This window comes from Dryobates pubescens, chromosome 6 (assembly GCF_014839835.1).
Source record: "Dryobates pubescens isolate bDryPub1 chromosome 6, bDryPub1.pri, whole genome shotgun sequence".
Classification (NCBI taxonomy): Eukaryota; Metazoa; Chordata; class Aves; order Piciformes; family Picidae; genus Dryobates; species Dryobates pubescens.
The window spans coordinates 25,790,818-25,817,775 of record NC_071617.1 but is presented as its reverse complement, the minus strand read 5'-3'; the positions used below and the strand labels follow the sequence as shown (position 1 = coordinate 25,817,775).

At 38.3% G+C, this 26,958-nt stretch overlaps 1 protein-coding gene across 8 annotated transcripts in view; it reads right to left on the bottom strand.

Moving 5' to 3' along the window:
- The window catches only part of QKI (QKI, KH domain containing RNA binding), a 162,895-nt gene that overhangs the window by 78,715 nt on the left and 57,222 nt on the right, over positions 1-26,958 (bottom strand). For all 8 annotated transcript variants that reach the window (XR_008462318.1, XR_008462319.1, XR_008462320.1 and 5 more), the window contains exon 3: positions 22,048-22,164. Coding sequence is in view for 5 of the 8 variants with exons in the window: in XM_054162768.1 (XP_054018743.1) it covers positions 22,048-22,164 (117 nt within the window). In the remaining 3 variants the exon portion in view is untranslated. The remainder of the gene's footprint in view (positions 1-22,047; positions 22,165-26,958) is intronic.

The following is a 26,958-nucleotide window of genomic DNA, read 5'->3' as shown; positions in this document are numbered from 1 at the left end:
GCAAACGGATTGCAAAAGTGATGAAAGTTTGAATAGAAAGCAGTGAATGTTACAGAAAACCCAAAGCGCAGTGACAAAGAAAGATCCCATCCCCACCTGAGGGTGCATGCAAAACCCCCAGGGCTCCTTCTTCCCCCTCCCTCTGCTGGGCTAGTCTCAGCTGGCCAGGCCTGAGACTGCCCATCCCCCTGTGGCCTTGGGCCCAATCAGGCCATGGCCGGGAGATCTCTCCCCCAGTTACCAAGTCTCGGAGAGGGAAGGAAAGAGGAAGTGCCAGACCCCACCGCAAAATTTATAGTGGTGCAAGGGATTATGGTAGAAATACCTAATTTCCTGAGTCCACCCACTGGGATGGACTTCTGGACACAGAAAACACCCCTGTAGCAGAGGGCACCCAGCCCAAACTACGACACCAGGTCATCACAGAATACTGAAATGCATGCATTACACAAGTTCTGTATGTCCCAATATTGACCCCCACCCCCAAGTAACTATGTGGTTCTTAACCACTAAAACTGCTGGTATGAAGACAGACTGAAGAGACTGGAATTTAAAGAAGTAGTAAAATACCTAGTTTGATACATACGAAAATTACTCTTCTAAACTACAGAACGCTAGAAACTTTGGGAAATGAAAGTTTCTGATTTACATAAAACTTTGTTAAATTAAAGTCTCATTACACTACATTGAATTTTTTTTTTCATCTCATCTTACTGTTATTTCTCTTTTTATATCTAAGCTTAAAGCCAAGTAATTTTTTTCCAATTTCAGAGACTTTGACCAGAAGTAATCATCAGGATGATCTAATCTGGCATCCAATATATCATAGGCGATTACCTTTCAAGAGTAAAAAACCTGCTCTGACAGTAATCATTACAAATGGTTTAGAGCATATCCAAGGTCATCATAACTTGACTCTGCTAATATATGGTATTACTAGTTTCTATATGGATTCTTCACGTTTTCTTAAAGAGAATTTGGAACCACTCAAAATCTGATTTTATTAACAAAACAAAACCAAACCTTAGCTTTGAGGCACAGACACTCCAAGGGCTAAATGTTAAATTCTCCTTACCATCTTTCCCAGAAAATTCTGAATTTTTACCCCTTAAAGAATCACATTCTCCTTTCAACTGTCCAAATGGCTAAGAAAATGGAGAGTGTGGATAAAGACCATCAATATCACCACTATTGTGGTGGTTTTAGGCTATGCCTTTAAAATTTAGTTAGAGATTTCAAGCAGAAAAATATAAAAATATAGATAAACCACTACTGGGTGTAAAAAGGAAAACAAAAGATTATTCTAAACAAATTCATTGGGTAAATATCTAGAAAAAGAGGAGCTGTACCATAACAATTCTTCCCTTTTCTCTTCTGTTCTGATCGCTGGCTGTTTTGCTTTACTCAGGAGAGATAACGTGCTTTGGCTGGCTTTGGTTAAGTCTAACTTCCCTGATCCTTTCTCTTGTCCCTTTTGTACAGAGAGGTAAGGGAGAGGCAGGGAGGGAAAAGCTAGTAGCTTCCCCTGGTCCTTGGCCTTTGGTGTTGTTTGTTAATTGTAAATAACTGTATAATATAGTAAATACTGTATATTTTGTACATATTCATTGCATTCCATTGTAGACTGTAGATTTTGCTTGTAAATATAGCTTGATTTGCTTCTAACTGAGTTGGTCTGGCAAAGTTAATATTGGGGGGGGAAACTTCAACCCACCACAACTATCTGCTTTACAACCTTATGTAGTTTTGCTCAAGAATGACCTCAGCAGATGGAATACTGCAAATACCAGATGCATGCAAGCACTTTGTTAAAGCTAAAAGCACTAATGTGAGACATGCTCTATAGTCCCTAACCATAAATAAAATACCATCCACATTGTCAATTTTTTAGTTGCTGATCCTACATAGGCAGGATCTCAGCCTACTAGATATCATGATTCACTGTGCACATCCACAATAAAAACAAGCTTTATGACAAGCTTTTAACAGTACTGATTTTATCATTAAGAAAAAAAGGCACATTTAATAAGTGTGCCTGTATTTCAAATGAAAAAACACCACCAATTCAGACTATAATGAGAGATAAGGGGTCTGAATTTTCCGTATGTGTTGTGATACGTAAAACTTGTTATGATGATGCTTAACAAATAGTAGTATTCCAGAGGACGCTTGGAGGGCTGAGAGTCAACTCAGCTTCTAGACTTTTCACATCCCAAATCTCATTGGAAAAACAAATTTAAGTTTGTTTTTGGTTTTTTTTTTTTAAAGGATCTCAAGATAGCATGCTTTTCCTCTTTGAGAAAGTGTAAAGACTTTTTTTTTTTAAATTTTTTTTTGTTCACCTTAAACAGGAAAATTCAGGAAAAGCTGTTGATGAAGCCACTTGATTGGTTCATTCCAGCTGGCATTTTTCAAGTTACAACTAGAAATGAGAACTTCTGTTCAGTCTCAGACTTAGGAACCTCATCCCAGGGCACAGATACACCCCCAGAAGTGACTGAGAATCCTAGAGGAATAATAAAGAACATAATGGGAAAGCCTGCTCATAACAATAGGGTCTAGGAAAGGCAACTGCTACAGAAAGTGTTCCTTTACCTTTACAGATTTTAGCATTGTAAATAATTTCAATGCCAAAATTTATCTACAGTTTCAGTGTAGAAAAAAAGAAAACTGGAAAACCAGTTAAAGAAATAGAGATCATTTCACTTACACAATGCCAGACAATAAAATACCTTATCTAATTTAATGCTTAGCACTATTTACTTTATACTGTTTGCTGAGTAGGACCAAATTTACATTTGACTTTATGAATCATCTAAAGCAATCAGTAGTCATGAGAAGATTTGCTCCTAACTTTATGCAATTAAATAATCCCATGAAATTTATCACTTAATATGCCCAGAAAGAAAAGCAGACTAATTAAAAAAAATCACACCACTTATGAGATCTCATATAAGTGAGGCTTTCTAGTTTTCTTTCTGTAAACCATGACAGTCAAACAAATAAAGTATTTTGTTAACCCGATTTTTCTGTGATGTTTGCTTGTACCTCGTGAGATTACAAATTTCCACTACCAAATAAAAGCTAGCTTTCTGCTCTTTAACAATGATAATCCCTTAAGCTTTCCAAGAAAGTAAGAAAAACTTGGAAGTTTTTCCACACCTGACAAAGCTTTTTGAAGTAATGGGGTTTGTTTGCTTATTTTTGGTCAATTGTAAAGTTATATCTAAGACCAGGCATTACTGCCTAACCATGCAGTATGTGCAACATGCTTTCTCAACAAACCTTATTCATTGTGTCTAATTATTTCAGGCAATCTTACTTTCTGTTTATGACTTATGTTTATTCACCTAAGAGATAAAGATCTGAAGTTGCAGTTGAATTAGCATATACCCCCATATCCACTGAGATCTTTGAAGAATTCTGTGCACGTGCTTTAAAGCTGTTTCAGTAACTGCTCCAATTCTTTCACATTTTTGGCCAAATTAGTCTAGCATTAAACATTCTCAAATAAAGCTGTTCAAGTTCATTGAACAGATCCCTCCAAACTTTTAAAGTAATGTAACCAAACAATTCCTTAATTTCTTGGGATGAAGGGAATACATTTGCTTGATGAATGTTCAGCGTTACTGTAACCCTTACTGTGTAGTGAATGAAAGAAGATCCACATAGATTATCAGGTCTTTCTTCTATTTCTTGCCTTACTCCTTTTCTCCTGTTTAGATATGCATAAAACCAGCTGTTACTTAGAGGATTTTATCTCATACTGAAGGCTTCCCACTCAAAATACTGCATTCAGCTCTGTCACATACTCAAGACATTTGGGGAAAATATATAAATGTGATTACAAAGCCTTGCAAAATCAGATCTGAAGACATCACAAAATAACAAGCATTAATAGGACCTGAGAAAACCAGCTACATTAGAAAAATACACCTCAAACACTTTGAACATAAAAACTCAAGCAATACATTTTACATTTAACTCCCCGCTTTTTCTCACATGTAAGCTATACAAACAAGAACAATACAAACAACCCCACAGTGAAATAAGGGTGCTTCACACAGTAATGACATGAACCAAGACAAAGAGAGCAAGCATCTTTCAAATTTATAACTTCTGCATTACAGTAAAAGATTTATTTTAGCTTCTATTAGGCACTATTAGTTAAATGCAAGATTTGAGTAAAAGAATTAAACACAAACAACACCAAACGACAAAACTCTTTTTTCTTTACCACCCCTAGGTTCATAAGAAAAAACAACAACAAACCACACAAAAAACCCCACCACACAATAACAAACAAAACCCCACCACCTCCACAACACACAAATCAGCCTCCAAAAAAGCTGAAAAAAAATCCTGTTAATTGTCATCACCTCACGTCTTCATCCCCAGATAAACAAGTGCATTATCACTGTTTAATACAAGTTTTAATTGAGTACTGTCACTGGTGGGAAGAAAAGTGCAGAACCACCACTTTCCATATCAAACAAAGCAGGTAATTAACAGCTATTCTGGCACAATCCCTTATCATCAAAACACACAACACTGTTAAGTTCTCTCAATGCCAATGCTTTGCTTGAACAAAGGAAAGCTGATGTTTCAGGGTCACATTGGCTCCTTTAATACACAGGCATAAATTTACTGCTCAGTCAAACACCTATAATTAAACACAAGAAAAATATAATTCTAATATTCAGACAGGCTTGCATGTAAGTGGGATATTTCCCTCTGTAAAGATGATTGCCTTTAATTTTTTTGGTTTCAAGTAGCTACAGTTCACTTATTTCTGATTACACAGCAATTAGATATGCAAATACAAGATATCTAAAAAAAATGCTTTCTCAAATGTCAGACTGTAAGCAATCAAGCTTATTCTTTTCTCCTGTACACACAAGCTATTCATTAAATAGCTATTGTCTTAAAAACATTCCAACAGATTGCCTTTATCTGGGCTTTAGAAGCAAGTAAGGGAGTGCATATTGCCCAGAATACAGCTCATCGGGGAATGAAAATGATCTGGCAATTAATTCAATCTATACATGATACTGGTTAACTAAGTTACAACTAAATACCATATTGTTTGGGCACTTTTCCTACTTCTGTTACTATTAATATCTAAGCTCACTGCATCTTCAAATTAACAAAGCCTCCTTGGTTTGTATATAGTTAATGATAATGTGTTGATATTAAATTTGACAGCCAGAGATGCAGATTTATTGAATATAAGGTTTTTTCCCCTTGTATATTGAAAATACACTCATATAAATTCACCATGAAAACTATCATTTTGACAAGAACAGTCGTTCTGAACCACCCCCGTATTTGGTTTTTTTGTGAGGGCCCACAGACATGTTCTATAAGAAATGCACACTTAAAATTTTATGCATCTGGATCAGATAGATGAGCTTGAGTCCCCGTGACACATTTCATGAGGCCTCCAGAAGCAACTCAGTTTCAGAAATCCACTGCTCACAGGTTAAAATGGTGAGAAAGGACGTTCAGCAGAAGCTCTGAAAAGCCCAGAGTTACTGCAATGTTGATCGACTAGTTTGTAAAATGTTAGTCACAACTATGGTCTGCCATTGACACTTGTAAAGCTGGCTCTTGCAAAACTCTGAAGAAGCAGTAACAAAATGGGAGTGGGGGTTGGGTCCTTGTTTCTCTAAACGATCATGAAATCACTTACAAGCTAACAGGAGGGGAAAAAAGATCCCTAAAAGCAAGCTTGTTTTCAGTGACTCAGCTGTGAGGAACACTAACAAAGGAAGCTGAAGCAGTTCTTTTCTAAGGCTTAGCTTTCAAGCCAGGTAACTAAAGTAAATAAAAATGCTTTGCTAGTTGATTCCAGGATTGCCAACCACCTTTCAAGATGTCTCATGCAGGAGCACAGATCCTTTTTCAAGGTCAGGAGAGCAGCAAAAAAATTACACGAGATATCAGATTCAGAGGTTTCTTAAAAAACTTGGAGGAAAAAAAAAAAATAATTCATTTTCACTTTGAAACCTAGTAACAGGCCCTGAAATGTTCTGGAAGCTCAAAGAAAAGCTGGAAAGGTCTTTTATAAGAACTGACATTTATGAGCCAATAGATGAATGCATGTGACAAATTATGTGACATTTTGAGGGTCTTCAAATCCACTTCATTTTTTTTTTCCCCCTTTAAATGTTCAACTTGATTTTATCTTTCCCTTCTCTTGCAATAAAGAAGCCTTATTTAACCAGCCAGTATGGCAAAACACATTGCCTGTCAGCTTGCTGTTGTTGCCCATACAACCTTTATACACCTTCTGCTGCTTCTTCCCTAAGGGTCACTATAAACAACTGCTCAAGCAGAAAATGCAACCTGTGTATTGAACTCCTACCCACTACAGTATGATGTAAAGAATGATTCTGCTGACAGGGGAACCTGAATATTCCCTCCCAGTGGTATCCCTGCAAACACTCCCCCATCTATTATGTGGGTCTCCAAGACAGACGCTGGAAAAATCCTGTATGTAGTACAGTGAAAGGCCAGGATCCAAAACAATATTCAAAAAGCCAGACTGTTGCCAGTTTCTGAATCTGGCAAGATTGGTAGTACAGTATTATCTACTCAAATTTCCTCTGCTTAATATTCCGACTTGCAAGCCAGCCAACTGAAAGAGAATTTAATAGGAACACAAGTAATAGGTCAAATATTGCCAATTTCAAACCATTACACCATTTTCTACCTGGTAGATGCTTTTCCTTTAAGTCATGAAATAAGTATTCAAATACAGCATGTCTAAAGCCTGCAGCAAATAAATTCAGCCTTTTTAAAGAGAACAAACATTTGTTTCTCCAGGTGCATACAGACAAAACAGCAAAATCAAAGTATTTGATTTTTCAGATGGGGTTTAAGGGAAGGTTAACTTTACCACAAATTAAATACTGCAAAAAAGCTGCATTTTAAGCTACATTGAACTTAGAAGACTGGAAACTGAAAAAAAAATAAAAATCCATTACTTGTGCTGCAAAAAAACACCTCACCAGATATTGACTAATTTCCAGATTAGCTTCAGTAATTCAAACCTTATTAATAACTACAAAATTTATCACTCTTTTTGGTTTGCAATGCTGCTTATCTGAAGACATTTTCTGATTAATGCTATTATAAGTCAGTGTGAGTTAAGAGATTTAAGTTTTAGGTCTTTTTGCCAGTCAAAATGAACATTCAGTTCCAGTGTTGTCAACTTGAAACATAAATGATTGTTTCAAAGCCACCTCAAAGACTGCTTGGTCATTGGAAGCTTATTTACTCACTAGATGGGAAGTGAATAAAACAGTGTCAATGCAACACAACATACACTTTTCCTATAAAAATTAATTCTAAATCTAAAATCTTTTGTCAGATACTACTTTTAGTTATTCAAATTATATTTTTGTCAGTTCAGCAAGCTAGTTAAAAAAAAACAAACAAGCCCCAAGAACTCTAGCAACCTAAAAATTAAATTCCTTGAATACATATGGTTGCAAATACATAGGGAATTTGAAATACACAGTACTGCATCTTAAGTGCCTCCCAAATAATTCCACTGAGTGGATCAATTAAATAAGTCAGACAATTGAAGTGGATTCAGACAGTTGACTAAATGTGGTTTGGCATTCCAATCCTTTATCAGTATTCAATTGCCAGGCAAATATTAATTGCTTCTGTACAGCTGCAGAAGCAAATATTCCAGCTGACTTATAGACATACTCCAAACTGTACATAAGCAGTGATAGAACTAGCATTAACATGCAAGGGGTCCCATCTTTCAAAAAAATTGTTTCTACCTTAGTAGAGACAAACATGCAATTGCTGAAGTGAACAGCAGCCTTCCCACAGAATGGACCATGTGCTGTTACCACTTTCCTTACACCCTCAAGTACCACCACAACAGAAACACTAAGGACTACTATATCACACAATCAAACTAATTTAAAAAAAAAAAAATATATATATCTATGTATATAAAAAATATGTTTCTGTAAGACAAATGTCAGTATCTGTTATCCAGAATTTAAAGATACTATGGAAATAACTGTTATTTTGACATGGAGAAATGTGGGAGCCAGAAAAAAATAATACTGAGAACTAGGAGAACATGTCCATGAGTTGGACAGGACTTTGGGAACTGTTCCCAGAGCTCCAGACTGCAGAGATGACAGGATAAGAGCAGAGAAGGACCAGCTTTCAGGTTTTCATCGTAATGCTGGCATCTGATTTAGCTGACTATCAAGCTAAAAGCTGTCTTAAGCTAAACTGCTAGAGAGTGTTAAAAAAACAAAACAAACAAAAAAAAAAAAAACCCACAATTTTTAAATCTAAAGAAATCCATTGTAATACCAACACTCAAAGAAAACCATTTCAAAAAAGCCTCCAGATAAATAACCAGGCAGCAGAATATCCAACTTCTCTTTACTGCCATGAAATGTTATCCTCACTGACAACAATTGCACCAACCTTGCACCACCACACATGGTCAGAACAGCAGGGAAAGAAAGTAACACCTACACCAGACTTAGTAATTGAATAAAAACAAACACACACAACCACCCCATCATTTTTGTAAGTATTATACCCAAATATTTACATTACATATATTGACCGCCCACAAGACACATCAAGGTATTCAATTAACAGGTTCTGCTTTTGAAGAAAAATTCCTTCTGTTTCTGCATGGATAAACACCACTAGCAGACTTGCAAAATGGTGCAGAGAAGTCAGGACAGGTTAGTTCATAATTACATTGCCTATTGTACTTGTCAGGAATCAAGATATTTAAAAAATTCAGTTGAGATACCAACTGATCTTAAAGTACTTAAGACATTTGGGGAAAATATCTAAATGTGACTACAGAAAGCCTTGCAAAATCAGATCTGAAGACATTACAAAATAAACACTAATAGGACCTGAGAAAACCAGCTGCATTAGAAAATACACCTCAAACACTTTGAACATAAAAACTCAAGCAATACATTTTACATTTAACTCCCTACTTTTTCTCACATGTAAGCTATACAAACAACAAGAACAATACAAACAACCCCACAGTGAAATGAGGATGCTTCACATGGTAATGACATGAACCAAGACAAAGAAAGCAAGCATCTTCCAAATGTATAACTTCTGCATTACAGTAAAAGATTTATTTTAGCTTCTACTAGGCACTATTAGTTAAATGCAAGATTAAAGAGTCAAAGAATTAAACAAAAAGCAAGACACCACACCAAATAACAAAATTCCTTTTTCTTTACCACCTCTAGGTTCATGAGAAAAGAAAAAAATTAACAACCACCCCACACACGCACAAAAAAACCCACCACCACCACAACACACATCAGCCTCCAAACAGCTGAAAAGTCAGGACAGGTTAGTTCATAGTTACATTGCCTATTACACTTCTCAGGAATCAAGAGATTTCAACAATTATAGTTGAGATACCAATTAAAGTATATGTTTTACTTAATCCTTACATTGCATCCATAAATTACCTATGGAAATCCCTATGCAAGTCTACAGGCAGTATTATCTACTCTGCACACCTCTTCAAGAGCTACTACACTCAGAGTTCATGTTCCAGTTGCTTCAAGGCAAGTCAATAGTGCAAATTCACCAATCATCCAGACTCCTAAGAGGATTTTTTTTTTTTTTTAAACTCTTGGTCTTTTTCCACTTTCCCTTCAGATGGCATGTTAAATGATTCTAACTATTAATTAGTTATTACACGAGAATACTGTTACTTGCTTTCTTTTGCCTCAAGTTATCTTCCTTGTTTGAATTACTATTTTAACTCCAGTGTTTGCATCATTAGCAAACATATGAAGTGCTGCTACAAACCAAAACTCGGCTTAGCACACTTTGACAGCACCTCATCACATTTTCAGAGGGTAAACGAAGCACTATGGAAATTAACCATCCCTCTATTATATTTATACAGCATGTGACCATTCAGAATGCAGTCAGCAAAGATCAAGATGGAAGAAGACAGAGAAGATCTCTGTAGAGACCTATGAGGAACTGTATGTCAAAGCAAGGAAAATGAAACAAGGGAGAAACTCACGAAAAAGGAGTAAACAAGAAAGAAAAAAGTTTTAGCCTAGTTATAAACAAATGCAACAAAAACATTAAGAGATTCATGATCCTACAAAGACATGTGAGAAACAAGCTCACTCCTAAAAATTTGTGAAGGACAGTCTGTTAAAGGAGGTTTATTTACAGCGCTAGGTACATACCTTCTGGCATGTACACCTTTCCTCCCCACACTGGGGGCTTCTATAACAGAACTCTTCCCGCGTCACATACTGATTGGTTCCAAGGACAAGGAACTTCTCCCCCACAACATGCATGTCCCTGCCACTACACGTCTGGTGGTGGTCTCTCCAGGTGTCAGTGAATGCTTGCCCAGAAACACTGACCAGTACCTGACCCAGCATGAAATGCCTATGGCTCACACCTTGGGGGCAGGATCCTCACATTCTTCCTGCTTGCTTGCCTATACCCTTAATTAGCTGAAGCAAAACTACTTCCCCTATGGTATTTTATCACATACACAAGAAGGAAAAAACCTCCCTGTAGCTCCTGTTATGAAAATACAACTGCTTTATAAATTATTTTGGATTGCACTCGGCATGACTGTGCATATGTTCACTCCCCAGAAATATTAGTTCTTCACACATGAAAACATTCTGCAGCTTCACAGAAACTCTGTGGCAAATTCATAACATTGTTGTAACAACTGAGACACCTCCATCCTGTACTGATTCCACCCATTAAGTTTCTACATAATTCTATTTTATTCTGAGTAAGTTTTCATCCTTTCATGTAGGTGCTCAACTGAGTTGTTACAAGTTTTAAACACACGGTTGTTTTTTTAAGATACATTCCATGTGCATGCACTTCAATGAGTCCTATATTCATCAAAACATCTCCCACTTACTGTGCAAAAACGTGAATTAGCAGATGTGCTACTAACTATTCTCAGAAATGTCTAATAAAAATGTGAAACTGTGTGTCAATAAATTCCTCTCTATTGTCTGAAAAATGTAAAGACTGTATTAAGGATACTGTCCCACTGCATTTGCATCAACATCAACACAGCTACTTGAATTTCATTAATATCCTTAATATCACAGTATCACTAAGGTTGGAAGAGACCTCAAAGATCATCAAGTCCAACCTGTCACCACAGACCTCATGACTAGACCATGGCACCAAGTGCCACGTCCAATCCCCTCTTGAACACATCCAGGGACAGTGACTCCACCACCTCCCTGAGCAGCACATTCCAATGGTGAATGACTCTCTCCATGAAGAGCTTTCTCCTCACCTCAAGCCTAAACTTCCCCTGGTGCAGCTTGTGACTGTGTCCTCTTGTTCTGGTGCTGGCTGCTTGAGATTAGAGACCAACTCCCTCTTGGCTACAACCCCCCTTCAGGTAGTTGTAGAGAGCAATGAGGTCTCCCCTGAGCCTCCTCTTCCCCAGGCTAAACAATCCCAGCTCCCTCAGCCTCTCCTCGTAGGGCTTGTGCTCAAGGCCTCTCCCCAGCCTTGTTGCCCTTCTCTGGACACATGCGAGTGTCTCAATGTACTGTAAGCCATATCCATCATCTTGCACAATTAAACACTACAAATTATTTCTACCTGGAAAAAAAAAACTAGCAGAAAGTAAAATATTTATCTTCGATTCAATTAGTAATTTAAGTATTTCATTCCAGCAACAGTAATATTGTTTTGTGCCTTTTTCCCCCCTCTATGGAGAAAAGCCTTCCCATCAGTCTCAATAAATTTGTTAACTCTCACCCTAAGATACTATATACAGAATGTTAAAAGACAGCCTGTATTCTGCCTGCCAGCAGCCCCTGAAAGTTATAGAGAACCCAGAGATTACAAGAACTGGTACCTAACTCAGGAGATACACAGGCATGCTGTTTTCCTCCCTGAATCAATAGGTTCTGCTTCTGGTTCTTCCATTTCAGTAGTCTCAATCTTCACACAGGAGAGGGAAATTCCAGTGAATCTCAAACTAAACATGGTCTTTCCCACACAGAAATCCAGGCTGTTTCACACTACTCAAATACATTCAAAACCCTGAACACAAGTAATTTCTGGTAAAAGCAAACTTAAAACACCACATGATATAAGAATGAAAAAAACCTCAGCCATATACAAAACAGAATCATCCACTGAAGGGCAACCCAGAAGTTTAAAGTTTCAGCCTAGAAAAATCTAGAATCCAGAAAGTTTAATGGTGCTGATAAATGAGAACAGTGGTAAAGCCTGTAAAACTCTGAGAGGGGGGAAAAAAAAGGTAACGAAAGTATTTGTCCACATCATGAAGACAAGAAAACATCAGTGAATCTATCATTTATGGAATCTTACAATAATCAACTCCCCTGTTATAGCAGTATTAGATAGAACTCAACACTATTACTCCTGTGAGAGAAGACTAAAGTTTTAAGAAATCATGACTGTACATTAGAATGCCTATATCCTTAAAGCCTAATCTAAGTTCAGTAACCTCTCTTATACTTTTGTGTGGAAAAACTTTCGTGTTCCAGTAAATCTTAATTATTTAAACCATTAACTTCTTTCACTACTTTGTCTGTCAAAACAAAATGTTGTGTTTGTTTCTTTTTGTTGTTGTTCTGTTGTTGCTTTGAGGTTTTTTGGTTTGATTTTACTCTTTAAGATGACTTTGTCAATACTTCAAATCAGTTCAGTGTGAAACGTCCCCCAAACCTCTGAAGACTTCTATTCAAATGCGAGATACAATTGCGAACTGTAGCTCAGTCAACTTTAGTAACACAATTAACACCCTCTGTTCCTCCCACATAGCAAAAGCTTAAGAGTAATTTTTACAGAAAGGCACTTTCTACTATGGCACAGAGTAAAATGAGTCAATTATTCAACAGACAAAGAATTTTATTTTATAAAAGAGACTTACTTATACACAGATGTTGAAGTAAGAATTCAAAATTCCCTTGATATATGCTTTTTCACTACAGGTTATGTTACTTTTTTCCAATTTCAAGAAAATAAAGATTCTCTAACCTCTTGATCACAAGGGCTTTTTTGCACACAGGAAACTAACAGAAAAGCAAAGGGAAAACAAATAATACAAGTTGTTTTCTACTAACATAAAATCACAGAATTGTTAGGGTTGGAAGGGACCTCAGGGATTATCTAGTTCCAACCCCCCTGCCATGGGCAGGGACACCTCACACTAGATCAGGTTGCTCAGAGCCACATCCAGCATGGCCTTAAAAACCTCCAGGGATGGGGCTTCTACCACCTCCCTGGGCAACCTGCTCCAGTGTCTCACCACCCTCATGGTGAAGACCTTCTTCCTAACATCCAGTCTGAATCAATCTGTTTCTGTTCTATTCCCCCCAGTGCTATCATTACCCAACACCCTAAAAGTCCCTCACCAGCTTTCTTGTAGGCCCCATTAAGATACTGAAAGGCCACAATAAGGTCTTCTTGGAGCCTTCTTTTCTCCAGGCTGAATAGCCCCAACTCTCTCAATCTGTCTTCATATGAGAGGTGGTTCAGCCCCCTGGTCATCCTCATGGCCCTTCTCTGGACACCTTCCAGCACCTCCAGATCTTTCTTGTAACAGAGGCTACAGAACTGGATGCAGTACTCCAGGGTGGGGTCTCACCAGAGTGGAGCAGAGGGAGAGAATCACCTCCCTTGACCTGCTGGCTATGCTTCTCTTGATGCAGCCCAGAATATGATTTGCTTTTTGGGCTGCAAGTGCACACTGCTGGCTCATGTTGAGCTTCTCATCCACAGCATCCCCAAGTCCTTTTCTTCAGGGCTGCTCTCAAGCCAGTTGCTGCCCAGCCTATGTTGGTGCTTGTGATTGCCCCGACCCAGATGCAGGACCTTACATTTGGTCTTGTTGAACCTCCTGTGGTTGGCTTGGGCCCACCTCTCCAGCCTGTCAAGGTGCCTTTGGATGGCCTCCAAAGGTCGGTGGGGACCTCCCTGGACTGCCATGACTTTTGGAATATGATGGAGAATGGTTTAGCGACCTCATCTGCCAGTCACCATCACTGGAGATGTTTAAGAAGAGACTGCATGAGGCACTTGGTGCCATGGTTTAGTTGATTAGATGGTGTTTGGGTTGTACTTGAGGATCTTGAACATCTTTTCCACCCTGGTTAATTCTATTCCCTCAGAACCCATGGGTGTATCCCATCAGATCTCATGCACTTGAACACTTTCAGGTTCTTCAGATGGTCACAAACCTGATCATCACTCACAATGGGTAGTTCCTTCTTCCAGTCCCTGAGACTATCTTCTGTTATTCTGGGAGTGTGGCTGGAGCCCTGTTTTGATCACACTACTCTAGTCTGCAGCTTCCAGTATCTTTAACAAAATACTTAAGCACTATTAAGTCAGTTATTTCCACATTTCATTGGTTCAATATCCAGTTAACTATTTATGAATTTAACTGCTCTCAGAAGGACATATAACCAAGCTTTCTCAAAGTCAATCACAGTTAAAGTTAAAGGCTTCAGCTACTTTTCACATTACATAGGAAAGCATCCCTCCAAATAGTTAAAATCTGCTCAAAATATATCCAGCATACAGCCAATAAAAACCAAAGGCATGATAAAATAAATCCAGTGAAACAATGCATTGTATCTCATACATATCAATTCTGAAGGACCTCGGGCACTGACATTTTTCTGTCCTTCAAAATAAAATCATTCTGCTTTTGAAAGTAAGATCATTCCTCAGACTTATGCGAAAAGACTTAAGCAATAAATTACTTCAAATAAGTGTTTGTCATATTTTCTTTAAAACAAAGAAAATATTCTCCTCCTGTAAAATTCACTTTCCTATACATAGCTAGACTAATTGTGCCTACATGGTATTCTTCACTACTGTCCCATGCGAACTCCATGATTTTAGAAGTAGTATATAGGTAAGATTTAGAAGATAGTACTCTAGAGACTCTAGGCTACAAAATCCCCACAAACTGGCTTAAGAAGAGTCAACCTTCAGTCAGAATTAATTCAAGAAATAACATCTGTTACCCTCAACACTGCTGCCTGTTGAATTTAACTATGTATTTTCCACTAATCAGTCTTTAGCATTTAATTATGTAATTGAGTCAGCAACACATTTCAGGATTCCCCCCCCCCTTCTAATTTTACAGTATTAGTTAATAGTGTGAAATCCTTCCGCTTCAGTGTCACTGCTCTCAGGCTACCAGGGATGTAGCTTTGCAGGTGAAAAGGTAAGTAAGCCATGCTTCTGTACTTCTTTTAAAAAACAGTAAAAATAAAATAAAATCCACCTTCATGACTCCCCTTGCATTCAAAATTATTGGTGCAAATGGAATAAAGGTTTTAAAATTAGAATTTTAAAAAAGCCTATTTTGTGAAGTACTACTAAAAATACATCTTATGAGCAACCAAAATTATTTTGATTGTATCTTCTATTTTACAAACAACCTCTAGGAAGGCAAAGCGGTATCAGCCAAATATATTGTTGAACAGGCTTGGATTCTAAGATACAGGATTTTCTTCACTACACAGCTACACACAAATCCTCATACAGGTTAATACAGTACATTCTTCACTGTGTATTTAAATGGCAGATATGTTGAATATTTAAGTCCAGTAGCAGCTTTATATGAATGACTTTTTTTAGTTAGTTTAAAACTAAAATGTCAAGTACTACAGTGGTCAAAAATAAAGAATGATGAAAACCTCAACACAGAAATGCTTATTTATGAGAAACTGCATTTAGAAGAAATGCCACTGTAGACTGCTACATGCTGAAGTTAAATTGTTCCCAGGGTACTATCTTAAATACTTCAATCTGAATGCTGTAAGTAATTTTCTACTTAAAGTTTATAACCTGAATGCTGTCAAGTCAGAAATATGCTGTATAGGTAATGCTTCAATCTTAGCTGAGCAGTTTGCTCATACAATGACTTTTAATGTATATCACAGAAGCTGATAGCAATTACAAGTGAATGCAACCATCAGTTTGGCAGTCATCTTCCATAAACCAGTTGCAGCTTCCACATGCAACAAGTTAATAGAGCATGATGCTGATACCCCAACATTTTGAACTGCTAGTCCACACTGCCTCAGTTAGTGAGTTTCCAGTAAGCAGACATCAATTAATTTCATCAAGCAGTAATCTTAATGATGGATACTGACAAAGGATTCTGATATATATATATATATATATATATTAAAGTAAGCACCTGCCTGCCAGAAACTTCATTGGCATTGTCAGAAAGGCTTTTTTATAAGAAAAAAAAAAGAAGACAAAAAAAAAAGGACAAAGACGGCAAAAGGACAGTCATTCCAATAATGTATTACATGAACAGACTTGCTCTACCCATTCACCTGCCAATGTCCCCAGTCACTTAAGATATTTACCTCCTCTTCTTCTATTTTTTCTCCTACTATTCCTAAGAGTACTGACAAGCACTCAAGCCCTTACCTTTCCAACCATTTTCACTTGCCATTCCAAACCATGGCCATGATTTCTCAACACAGATATACAAAACATTCAAACAGCAGCAGCATGCCTGTGTGTCGACACAGATTTTAGAGGCAACATTCTTGAGCCACACAATTTATTCAAAAAATAAAAATGAAGGCTGGTCAACCTTTCATTCCGAAACACAGAACTTTTTATTTCCTATCATATGCTAAATATATTCCATTCAACAGAAGTGTTTGCACCATAGTTTTATTGTATATTCACACATAGTACTTTCCACAGAATGTAAAAGCTTAGCATCCTATAATTATAGGGTAGCAATAATAGGGTTTGTTTAACAAGATGCACTATGAAGTACATATTATTTGATGTCAGTAAATTCAATGCTTCTTAAGACTTTCCATTGGAAATCAAAGGGCATATGATGATATTTCTAAGATGAAAATGTATTTAAAAATATTATTCCCTACAGCATATAAACACAGAAAGATATCCCAATCATGAGACTGTAATTTTTTTCCACTCTAATCTTTTCCTCAAGCTTTGTATGGTTATTAAGGATAACTTTTAAATCCCTTTTTAGCCTTACTAAAATAAAAAGACAAACTAATACAAACAAAACAACAAAAAACCAGAACCAACAAAACAGAACAAAGAAACCCAAAACACATAACCCAAAATCAGGAGAGTTCAAAGAACTGGAGTTATTTGTTTACTATGACAACTGCACCAGCCAAAGGTCACAACTGGTACTAACCAAGAGCTTGCCTGTCACGAAACTTTACCTAATTTCTGATTGCAGTGATGTAGGAACAAGTAAGCTGTAGGTCAGGAACCATGAACCCATTCAAACAATCCAAAACAGAGTGAAGCTCAGCAGATTTGAAGCTTGTGCAGTGGATGAAAGCATTGAGTTCTTCAAATTTAGAGTTGTATAGCTACCTGCCTTTCACTGAAATAATCAGTTGTAAGGGGGAAAAGAAGGAAAAAACACCACAGTGAGGTGCTTCCTCATGAAACAGAAACAAATGCCCACTTACTCCTCACACACTGTTCTAGAGGAGATGCTTGACAAAAAGTAGGGAAAAATTGGAAAAAACAAGGCAGTAGATCAACACTGCTGCAAGCCAGCAGCCTGATGCCACAAGGCTGCATAAACCTGTAAGTGAGGTAACAGCAGTCAATGTGTTCAGGAGCACAGAGCTGACTCCTCATGGCCATGCCAGTGTCTATTTTATGAAATTCACGTAAGACAAGGAAGATGACAAAAACAGTGCTTTGCTTATCCATCACTGGACAGCCTTCCCTTTTATTAACCAGCATTCTTTTACTGGTGTGAAAATTGCTAGCTTCCCTTACTACCTAAAGCAGAGGTGCATTCAGACTAAGTAAAAAATGCCTTGGTCTCAATTAAATTACATGTTCATTAGCTTTGGATGAATGCCTGCAAGCCCTCTCCCCTCCCCAGTAATCGTCAAGTACCTTCAGGCTCTAATCACAATATTCTCAGTAATTAAGGTTTTGATTTTAAATTTGTCTAAAGCTGCCTAGAGAGATGTTCTGATTACCAGCTGAGCCTCAGATACAAATGATTCGAGGATTTCTCTTGCTTTCTGAGGGAAATCTGTCATCAGTTTTCAAGATTTGATGCTAAGTCAAGCAATTTGGCCACGTGACAAAGATTCTAATTCTTTACTTTATTCATAGACTGACACAGGAGAGCAGAATTTGTAAATATATTTTTTTCAGAACATATTCAGATGGTTTCATTTCCAACATGTCAGCCTTTGTATTTTCTCTTGGGATTCCAACAACTACTAGCAAGGCAGAAAAAGAAGTAGATGGAGAGTTTACTGTAAAAGATGGTATTTAGTACCATGCAGCTGTCACATTACAGATTGACAGTGGTTTAGTAATTTATTTCTTTCCTCATACAGTAAGGTTGAGGTGGTTGTGTTTTTTCTAACTAGCACTGGGCAATCTTAGCTTTGCAGATACTAAATATACTTATAAAATATGTACACCCATTAACCTGAATTTCTTATCCTCTTCAATTTTCAAAGTAGTTAGTCAAAAACTGCAAAAATCTTAAATACCAACTTTTCTAGTAAGCCTGTCCCTAGATGAAAGGAAGGGTTTAAAAAAAACCTTCAATGAGACAATACTATTACTTCTGTAGTTTAGCCTTTGAAGTACACTAGCATTCTGAAGTAAAACCTGCAAAGACAGAAGTCCCTTGAGAAAAATAAAAAAGCTTGTTATCATTAGAAGGCATCTGCAAGACTAAGAAGTTCATACTAAGCTTCAAAAAACTAGGTGACTCTGAAGGTCTCAGCTCCTCTAAGCTTCTTCGCAAAGACAAAAGTCAAGTAACTCACACTGCCTATTCTCCTTTGAAGACTGCTCAAAAAAGAAAAAGCGTGGGGAACACTGGTAGAAATCCATCCAAAAATACCATATCCCCACATTGTACACCTGCCCAAGCTATTGAGAGAGACTGTTATCCAAGTGAAACCATGAGAGGAAAAGCCTAGATTACAGTGTGATATGCAGGGCTTTATGGACTAAAGCTGGTCACACTGAATAAACTGTGTATCCCTTTCTAACAACTATGTCCTCCAAGAGTAGCTGACAGATTGGGAACTTCCAGCACAGGCTAGGCATCAAAGTAAAAGAAAAGGCTGTAAGAAGATATCACAGACATCAAGACCTAAAGAAAGAACAACTCGAAGATGTAAAACTGTTGCTCCTTATGAGTGTACTTTACTCATTGTCATATCATTACAATACTTAAACTTATTGATTTGATCTTACCTACAAGACCAGTCCTCTCAAGAGTACACACTATTCATTTTGTAGATACTGTTGCTCTATTTGAAGGCAAAGAAGCTATAAACCAATCAGGTTATTAGGTAGTCATACTTAAACTTTGGTGATAAGAAATGGTATATAACACAGAGAACTTTTAGGATATCCTAGCTTTGCAGGTGACTAACTAGCATCTGTACTTGCACATCTTTGTTAATAAATATCTCGTCTCTGTGCATATATTGGCACAGGTAAAAGAATCAGTTTTTCTGACAACAAGATGAGTCATCACTGGAGAGGCCAGGTTCGGAAGCAGCGGTGAGAGGTTGTGAGCATTAAATCTAACAGCTATCTGGACACCATCCTAAGCAACCTGTTCTGGGTGACCCTGCTTGAGGAGAGATGTTAAACAAGAGAACCTCCCAATTTTTCTCCCAACCTCCATCAGGGATTCTGTAAGAGATTTCACAAATGGAGTGAGTGGATTATGACATGGCCCAAGGAACACATAGCAACTTCCAGAAACCCAAAGTCATCTTTAACGCTTTCTACGAACAGATCTGCAAATTAATTTAATGGATCTCATCAGAAGAAAAATTGAGGCCTCCAGAGACCCTTTTTTCTTTCTTTTGCAGACAGCTGTAGCTGTTGGAAAGTAGAGCTACTGCTAACACAGCTGTCTGCTTTTCCACACAGCAAAGCCAATCTGTAAACCTTTTAAGGATGTATCAGACTATCATTGTTTATGACTATCTTAAATAGACACAAATTTACTACTAACAGAAAGATATTATATCTGGACCATTGATCTTGGGGCCTCAATCTGTACTTAAAATGTTTTGTGAAGAACAGACACATGAATAGCTAATGGTGTCTAGTAACATAATAAATTAACTAGAACTAGGATTTCTATATAGAAGAAAAAAGTTACAAAACCTAACTACTGATGAACTACCTTGATCTAGAATTACTATTCCTAAACCAATGACAGAGCATAAATAAACTTAAATTCTGCCCATAAATGAAGACAGGAAATGCATTATTGATGAAAAATGCAATGTAATTTTAAAACTACATTTAAATTGGAAAAGAAATTAATGGAATTTTAAGTACTCATTTTTTAAAATACCTGTACTTCTCTTTGGAATTGATGGCCTGACAATTCATTTGCTGCAAACTAAATTGTAGTATATTCCACATAGAAAGAATTACTTTACCAAACATGTTATCAGAACTTGAAATATCTAACTAATCTCCCAGCGCAGTGGTAGCTTTCAAGAGTTGATCAAATAGTCTTCTCTTATAAAAACCAGGTGAAGCTGCAAACTTTTCAAGGGAGTATTTTCACCAAGTCCCCTGCCCCAGCATTTTATTATTTTTTTAAATACAACACAATATGCAAAATACTGACTACTATTAATAGCCACAAAGCTGTGTAATCAGATTGTTTTCCTACAGGTAACCATACGCTGGCAAATTTTGTTATGCCAAGTGAGGCACGCTGAAATTATAATACTCAAATTTTAATGTCTCCTACCACCCCCAGTTACAGCAAATCTGTATTTCAAAATCCTGTAAAAAAACATCAACTCCAGTTCTATTTACCCACTTAAGAGTTTAAGACCCAATAACAGCAAGACTTGTTTATACATTAAATGATGCCTGCCCTACCTCCCCCCCAGCCAAGAGGCAGAAGTACTTCAGAACATAAACTGTTTTTTAAAAAACACCTTTACAAATCAAGCATTAGAGACAACATCGTCCTGTACTACGGAACCTGAACAACCAAAAACTCTCTAGGTTAGAACAGGGGTTTGCTCAAAAGCTGGCAAGCTAAACATCCAAAATAGCTACAGACAGAATAAGAGAAAGATGGGGGATATACTATTACAGCAGATCACAAAGAGGTATCAAAGGAAGTTTTGAAAGTGGCACAAACTCTGGGGTCTGAGATTTTTAACTGGATAGAAATCAGCTTTCCATTTTAATTGTCATGTGCTGCAACAGAATGTATTATGTGGCTGATCAGGTAAGAAAAAGAGGTTTTCCAAAGGAAGAACCAATAGAAACAGTACTTATGGGAACAAAGCAATAAAGAGCAGTTTCAAGCGCACACTTCAAAACTGCAGTGGTATCAATGCACCTTCAGCAGCAGCAACCAGAGGAAGAGGGAAATAGCTAGAAAATAAATCTGCAAAAAGAAATTACTTCCAGGAGTTATCACCAGAGCAATTCGACATTCACTACTGAATGTGTATTACAGGACAGGGCAAGGAACAGCCCTTATTACATCACAACTCCACCTGAATGCAGAACAAATCCAGAAACACATTGTTTCTTGGTTTACTCAGACAATTCACTACCAGAAATACATTAAACTTGTTTTTTCTTTTAATCCACACTACTTGCAAAAATCACTATTTTGGTATTTAAATACAAAATAGTTATGTAAAAGATCATTTAGGTTAAGAGTTTTGCTTTAGAAAAATATGTTTAACAATGTTTTCCCTTGCCTTGTGAAACATGACAATTACAAGAATAATTTTTAATTGCCACTTAGACTCCCAATTGCACCACTATGGAGCATGTACATTTAACTTCTTTAGGGTACGTTGTGTTGTTTACTAAGTCTCTAAAACATACTATATAATAGAAAAACACTTAGTAAAAGCACAACAAACAAGACCAAGAGCTTATCCTCTGTTAGGAAGTAAAACTATGCAGCTGAAACTACACTGCCTTTCAAGAGCTTACCTTCTTTTTGTCCCTCATGGAGCCCTTCCCTCGGACCATTATCTTGCATCCTGTCTCTGCCTCAAGTTGTTTAGCTGTTAGTCCTCTGGGCCCAAGGATTCTTCCAACAAAGTTGAACTGGAAAAAAACCCACAGCATTATTTCTATAAAAATAAGTAAACAGTTTAAAAATTAGTAAGATGTATTTGTGTCTTTAAAATACCATTGAATGCTTATCAGTTTAGGATACTGCACACTAAATATCTGAGGTTAAAGAACGATGCAAGTACTACTTTTACATATTTGATACCTATGTATACCCTGCTTTGGGGAATATGGGTTTCAGGTGAAAACATCTTTTTTAAGTTTAGTATCTGTTAGTCTAGGGCAGTGGTAGTTGGAATTTCCTCCTCATAAAGTCATGTGAGACACTACAAACCACCCTTCCCTCACCACTAACATGACCAGACATGCTCATTAGCACAACAATGTGCATCAAATTGCAGAAACACGTAGGTCTGGTTGCATGACCAGACATGCACACAACTCTCATGTGGGGGGATTAATATGGTGCCAGGCATAGATCCATGCCAGGGGAAGAGGGGTTATTTTGGACAGCATACTAGGTGGTCACCTACATCTACAGAATCTTATTTACCAGGCCCACAGCATTTCTTTCAGAAAAACAAACAAACAAATCAGCCAATTCAAACAACAACTGAGGCTTCTTACATAATCGCTGTAGGCTGCATGGGGAACATTTCTAGAGGGCATTGAATTTGCCACATACCTATATATACAGACACATTACATATATGTATATATGTGCATATAGAGGCACATGACAAAAGCAAATGACAGTTTCTGTAAGTTGTACCCTTTACTCAGTTGTGCATACAAATAGAGTTAAGTATTTCACATTTAGGTGGCTAACTTCAAAATCACAGAATTGTCAGAGTTGGAAGGGACCTCAAGGATCATCTCATTCCAACCCCCTGCCACGGGCAGGGACACCTCACACTAGATCAGGTTGCCCAGAGCCACATCCAGCCTGGCCTTGAAAACCTCCAGGGATCCGCTTCCACCATCTCCCAGGGCAACCTGTTTCAGTGTCTCACCACCTTTGTGGTGAAGACTTTCTTCCTAATGTCTAAATCTACCCTCCTCTAGCTTTGATCCATTCTCCCTAGTCCTACCACTACCTGACACCTTAAAAATAGTCCCTCAACAGCTTTATTGTAGGCCTCCTTCACGTATCAGAAGGTGGTCTCCTTGGCGCCTTCTCTTCTCCAAACTGAACCGCCCCAAACTCCCTCAACCAATACAATGGCATGCACACAGCATAAAAAGTTATTAAAAAATGTGAAAAGCTTGAATATGAAAATATTTTGCTAATTGCTGATAAACCTTTTTGTTTATAGCCTTGCATGGGCTTCCTTCGCTTGCTGTATGGCCACAGCTATCATCACTATTAATAAATATATGAAAACTGTATCGGAATTAATGCACAAAAAGCTGGAAAGAAGTATACAGATTGATTACATGGCTCCTGCTCAGACAGCTCCAGAAAAAGCTTGCAATGTTTATGTGAACTCTTTTCACAACAGTACAGAGGACCCTGCACACCCAACAAAAAGCTAGTGTTACCTGGCCACCGTTTGAGTTTTGTGAATGTGAACTGTGCCTCGAGGAACCCTGTAAATCATAGTGCTAGACCAGAACGAAACAGTATTCATTCATTATTTTTTTTTAAAAAGTATGTTCGAGTAGCATTAGTTATTTTCTTAACACAGGGGCTGAAGGCTACTATCTGGTGACCTGACTTGCTATCCAGGAGTATTTGCTTAGATATGAGGAGACTTCTGAGTCCAACCCCTCACCTCCCCAAGACAACAAAGACATCCTCAACTAGATCAATTTGCCCAGAACCCCATCAAGCCTCACCTTGAGTATCTCCAGAGAAGGGGTCTCTACCACCTCCCTGGGCAACCTGTTTCAGTATTCCACCACCCTCGAAGTGAAGAACTTGTTCCTAACATCCAATGTAAATCTGCTCTTCTCTAGTTTGAAGCCATTGCCCCTTGTCCTGTCACTGTAGGCCTTTGTAAAGAGTCTCTCTCCATCCTTCTTGTAGGCCCCACTCAGGTACTGGAAGGCTACTATGAGGTCTCCCTGAAGCATCCTCTTCTGCAGGCTCAACAACCCCACTTCACTCAGCCTATCCTCATAGCAGAGGGGCTCCAACCCCCTGATCATTCTCATGGCCCTCCTCTGGACCCACTCCATCAGGTCCATGTCCTTCCTATATTGAGGACTCCAGATCTGTAAACAGTAATCCAGATGAGGTCTCACCAGAGCAAAGTGGCAAAATCACCTCTCTGGATCTGCTAGCAATGCATCTTTTGATGCAGCCCAAGATGTGATTGACCTTCTGGGCTGCAAGCACACACTGCCTGCTCATGTCCAGCTTCTCGTCCATCAGCACCTCCAAGCCCTTTTCCTCAGGGCTGCTTTCTAACACCTCATCCCCCAGTCTGTACTGATAGTGAGGATTATTCTGGCCCAGGTGAAGAACCCTGCACTTGTTCTTTTTGAACCTCATGAGGTTCACCTGGGCCCACCTCTCCAGTTTGTCCAGGTCCCTCTGGATGTCATCCTGCCCCTATGGTGTATTGACAACACCACTCAGCTTGGTGCCATCTGCAAACCTGATGACAGTGCATTTGATCCCACTGTATCATTGATAAAAATATTAAACAGCACAGAACCCAGCACAGAAACCTGAAGGACACTACTTGTCACTGCTCTCCATCTGGACTTCAAGCCATTGAACACTACTCTTTGGATGTGACCATCCAGCCAATTCCTTATCCACTGAACGGTCCACCCATCAAATCCATCTCTCTCCAGCCTGGCCAATAGGATGTTGTGGGGGACTGTGTCAAAGGCCTTGCAGAAACCCAGACAGATCACATCCATAGATCATCCCTTATCCACTGACATAGTCACTTTATCATAGAAAGCTACTAGGTTGGTCAGCCAGGACCTGCCCCTAGTAAAGCCATGTTGTCCGTCTTGAATCACCTCTCTGTCCTCCATGTCCCTTAGCATCTAGGAGGTCCTGTTCCATGATCTTCCCAGGCATAGAGGTGAGGCTGACAGGTCAGTAATTCCCAGGGTCCTGCTTTCTACCCTTTTTTAAAATGGGTGTAATGTTTCCTTTCTTCCAGTCACCAGGTACTTCACCTGAATGCCAGTACTTTTCAAACATCATGGAGAGTGGCTTGGCAACTACATCAGCTAGTTCCCTGAGGACTCCAAAATGCATCTCCTCAGGTCCCATGGACTTGTGTATCCTCAGGTTCCTCAGATGATCATGCACCTTGTCTTCACTTACAGTGGGAGAGACACTGTCTCCCTGGTCTCCAACTTGTGTGCCATCGACATGAGAGCTATAAGGAGAGGGGTTGCCAGTGAAGACTGAGGCAAAAAGAGCTGTTGATAATCTCAGCCTTCTCCTCATCCACCAATACAAGTTCCTCATTGTTGCTCATCAAGGGGTATACACTTTAACTTTCCTTTTCTGGTTAACATACCTGTAAAAGACTTACTTGTTTTTCTTTCTGTCCCTTGCCAAGTTCAGTTCCAGCTGTGCCTTGCCCCTCCTGACTGCATCCCCACACAATCAGCAGACAATCCCCTGCCTATGCTTAATGCCATAAGCAACCATTTAACTATATGTAACATTATTTCCTAGTTATTTTGCAGGGCTTTTCTCCCTTTCATTATTCTCAATCACACATTCTGGAAATTACAACCCAAATACTATGTGAAAGCAGTACTCTAACAACTACAGTGTAAACATGAAACCTCAGGCTCAAAGGACACAAATACAGATATTTCAGACTGAAGATTAAATTCAAAGAATATATCAAGAAAAGAGAAACTCTGCCTTAAGGACAGGGTCTGGATATTTTAGATCCTGGTAAACAAAGCTATTCAATGGAATTATGAATAAGTTGTTTGCTTTCATTTCCTCAGTTAGATAAAACTGGGTTTGAGTACTAAAACTCAACATATTTGAAATCCTTGTAAAACTGCAAAGACCAGAAATTAAGGCATGAGTAGAAATTATGAACATAAGCAAAATTAAAAGTCTAAGAAAAATAACTGTTACAAAATGGTTAAACTGTTCATAGGGAAGATACATTCCCAAAATGATTTAACATTCTAAGCTCCAAAAACAAACACATACTATGAAGTCTGAATCAGCTGTCAGGGGAAACAAACCCTCAAGATTAAAGGCATTTGTGAATGCATGCACAAACTGTGAATCATAGGAAATCAAGATTCACTAAGACTGGATAGAGTAATGAACCAGCTACAAGTGATGAAGTTCAGCCTTGATAAATCAAAATCCTGCACTTTTTAGACATTCCATGCTTAATACAAAAATCATACCACTGTCTTACATAAACAGCATCTTACTTGCCTTTCTGCACAACCACACTTCCTGCACACTAAAACTTTAATTACCTATCCCCTTCTACTGGCAAAGCCAAAATAATACTGCAAGTATAACTTCAAATAATTTTTAACCAACATGCAAGGTAACTATCATTACATTGTGTCCCAAGAAATGTACCCTTGAGCTTAAAGCCATTTACCCTCATGCTACCAGTGTAAGCTCTTATAAAAAAATCCCCTCCTGGCTTTCCTGCAGGCCCTCTTCAGGTATTGGGAGGCTGCTGATCCCCCTGGAGCCTTCTTTTCTCCAGGCTGAACAGCCTGAACTCTCACAGCCTGTCCACATATAGAAGTGCTCCAGCCCTCTGACCATCTCTGGACCCATTCCAGCAGCTCTGTGTCACTCTTGTGCTGAGGGCACCAGAACTGGACACGGTACTCCAGACAGGGTCTCACAAGGGCAGA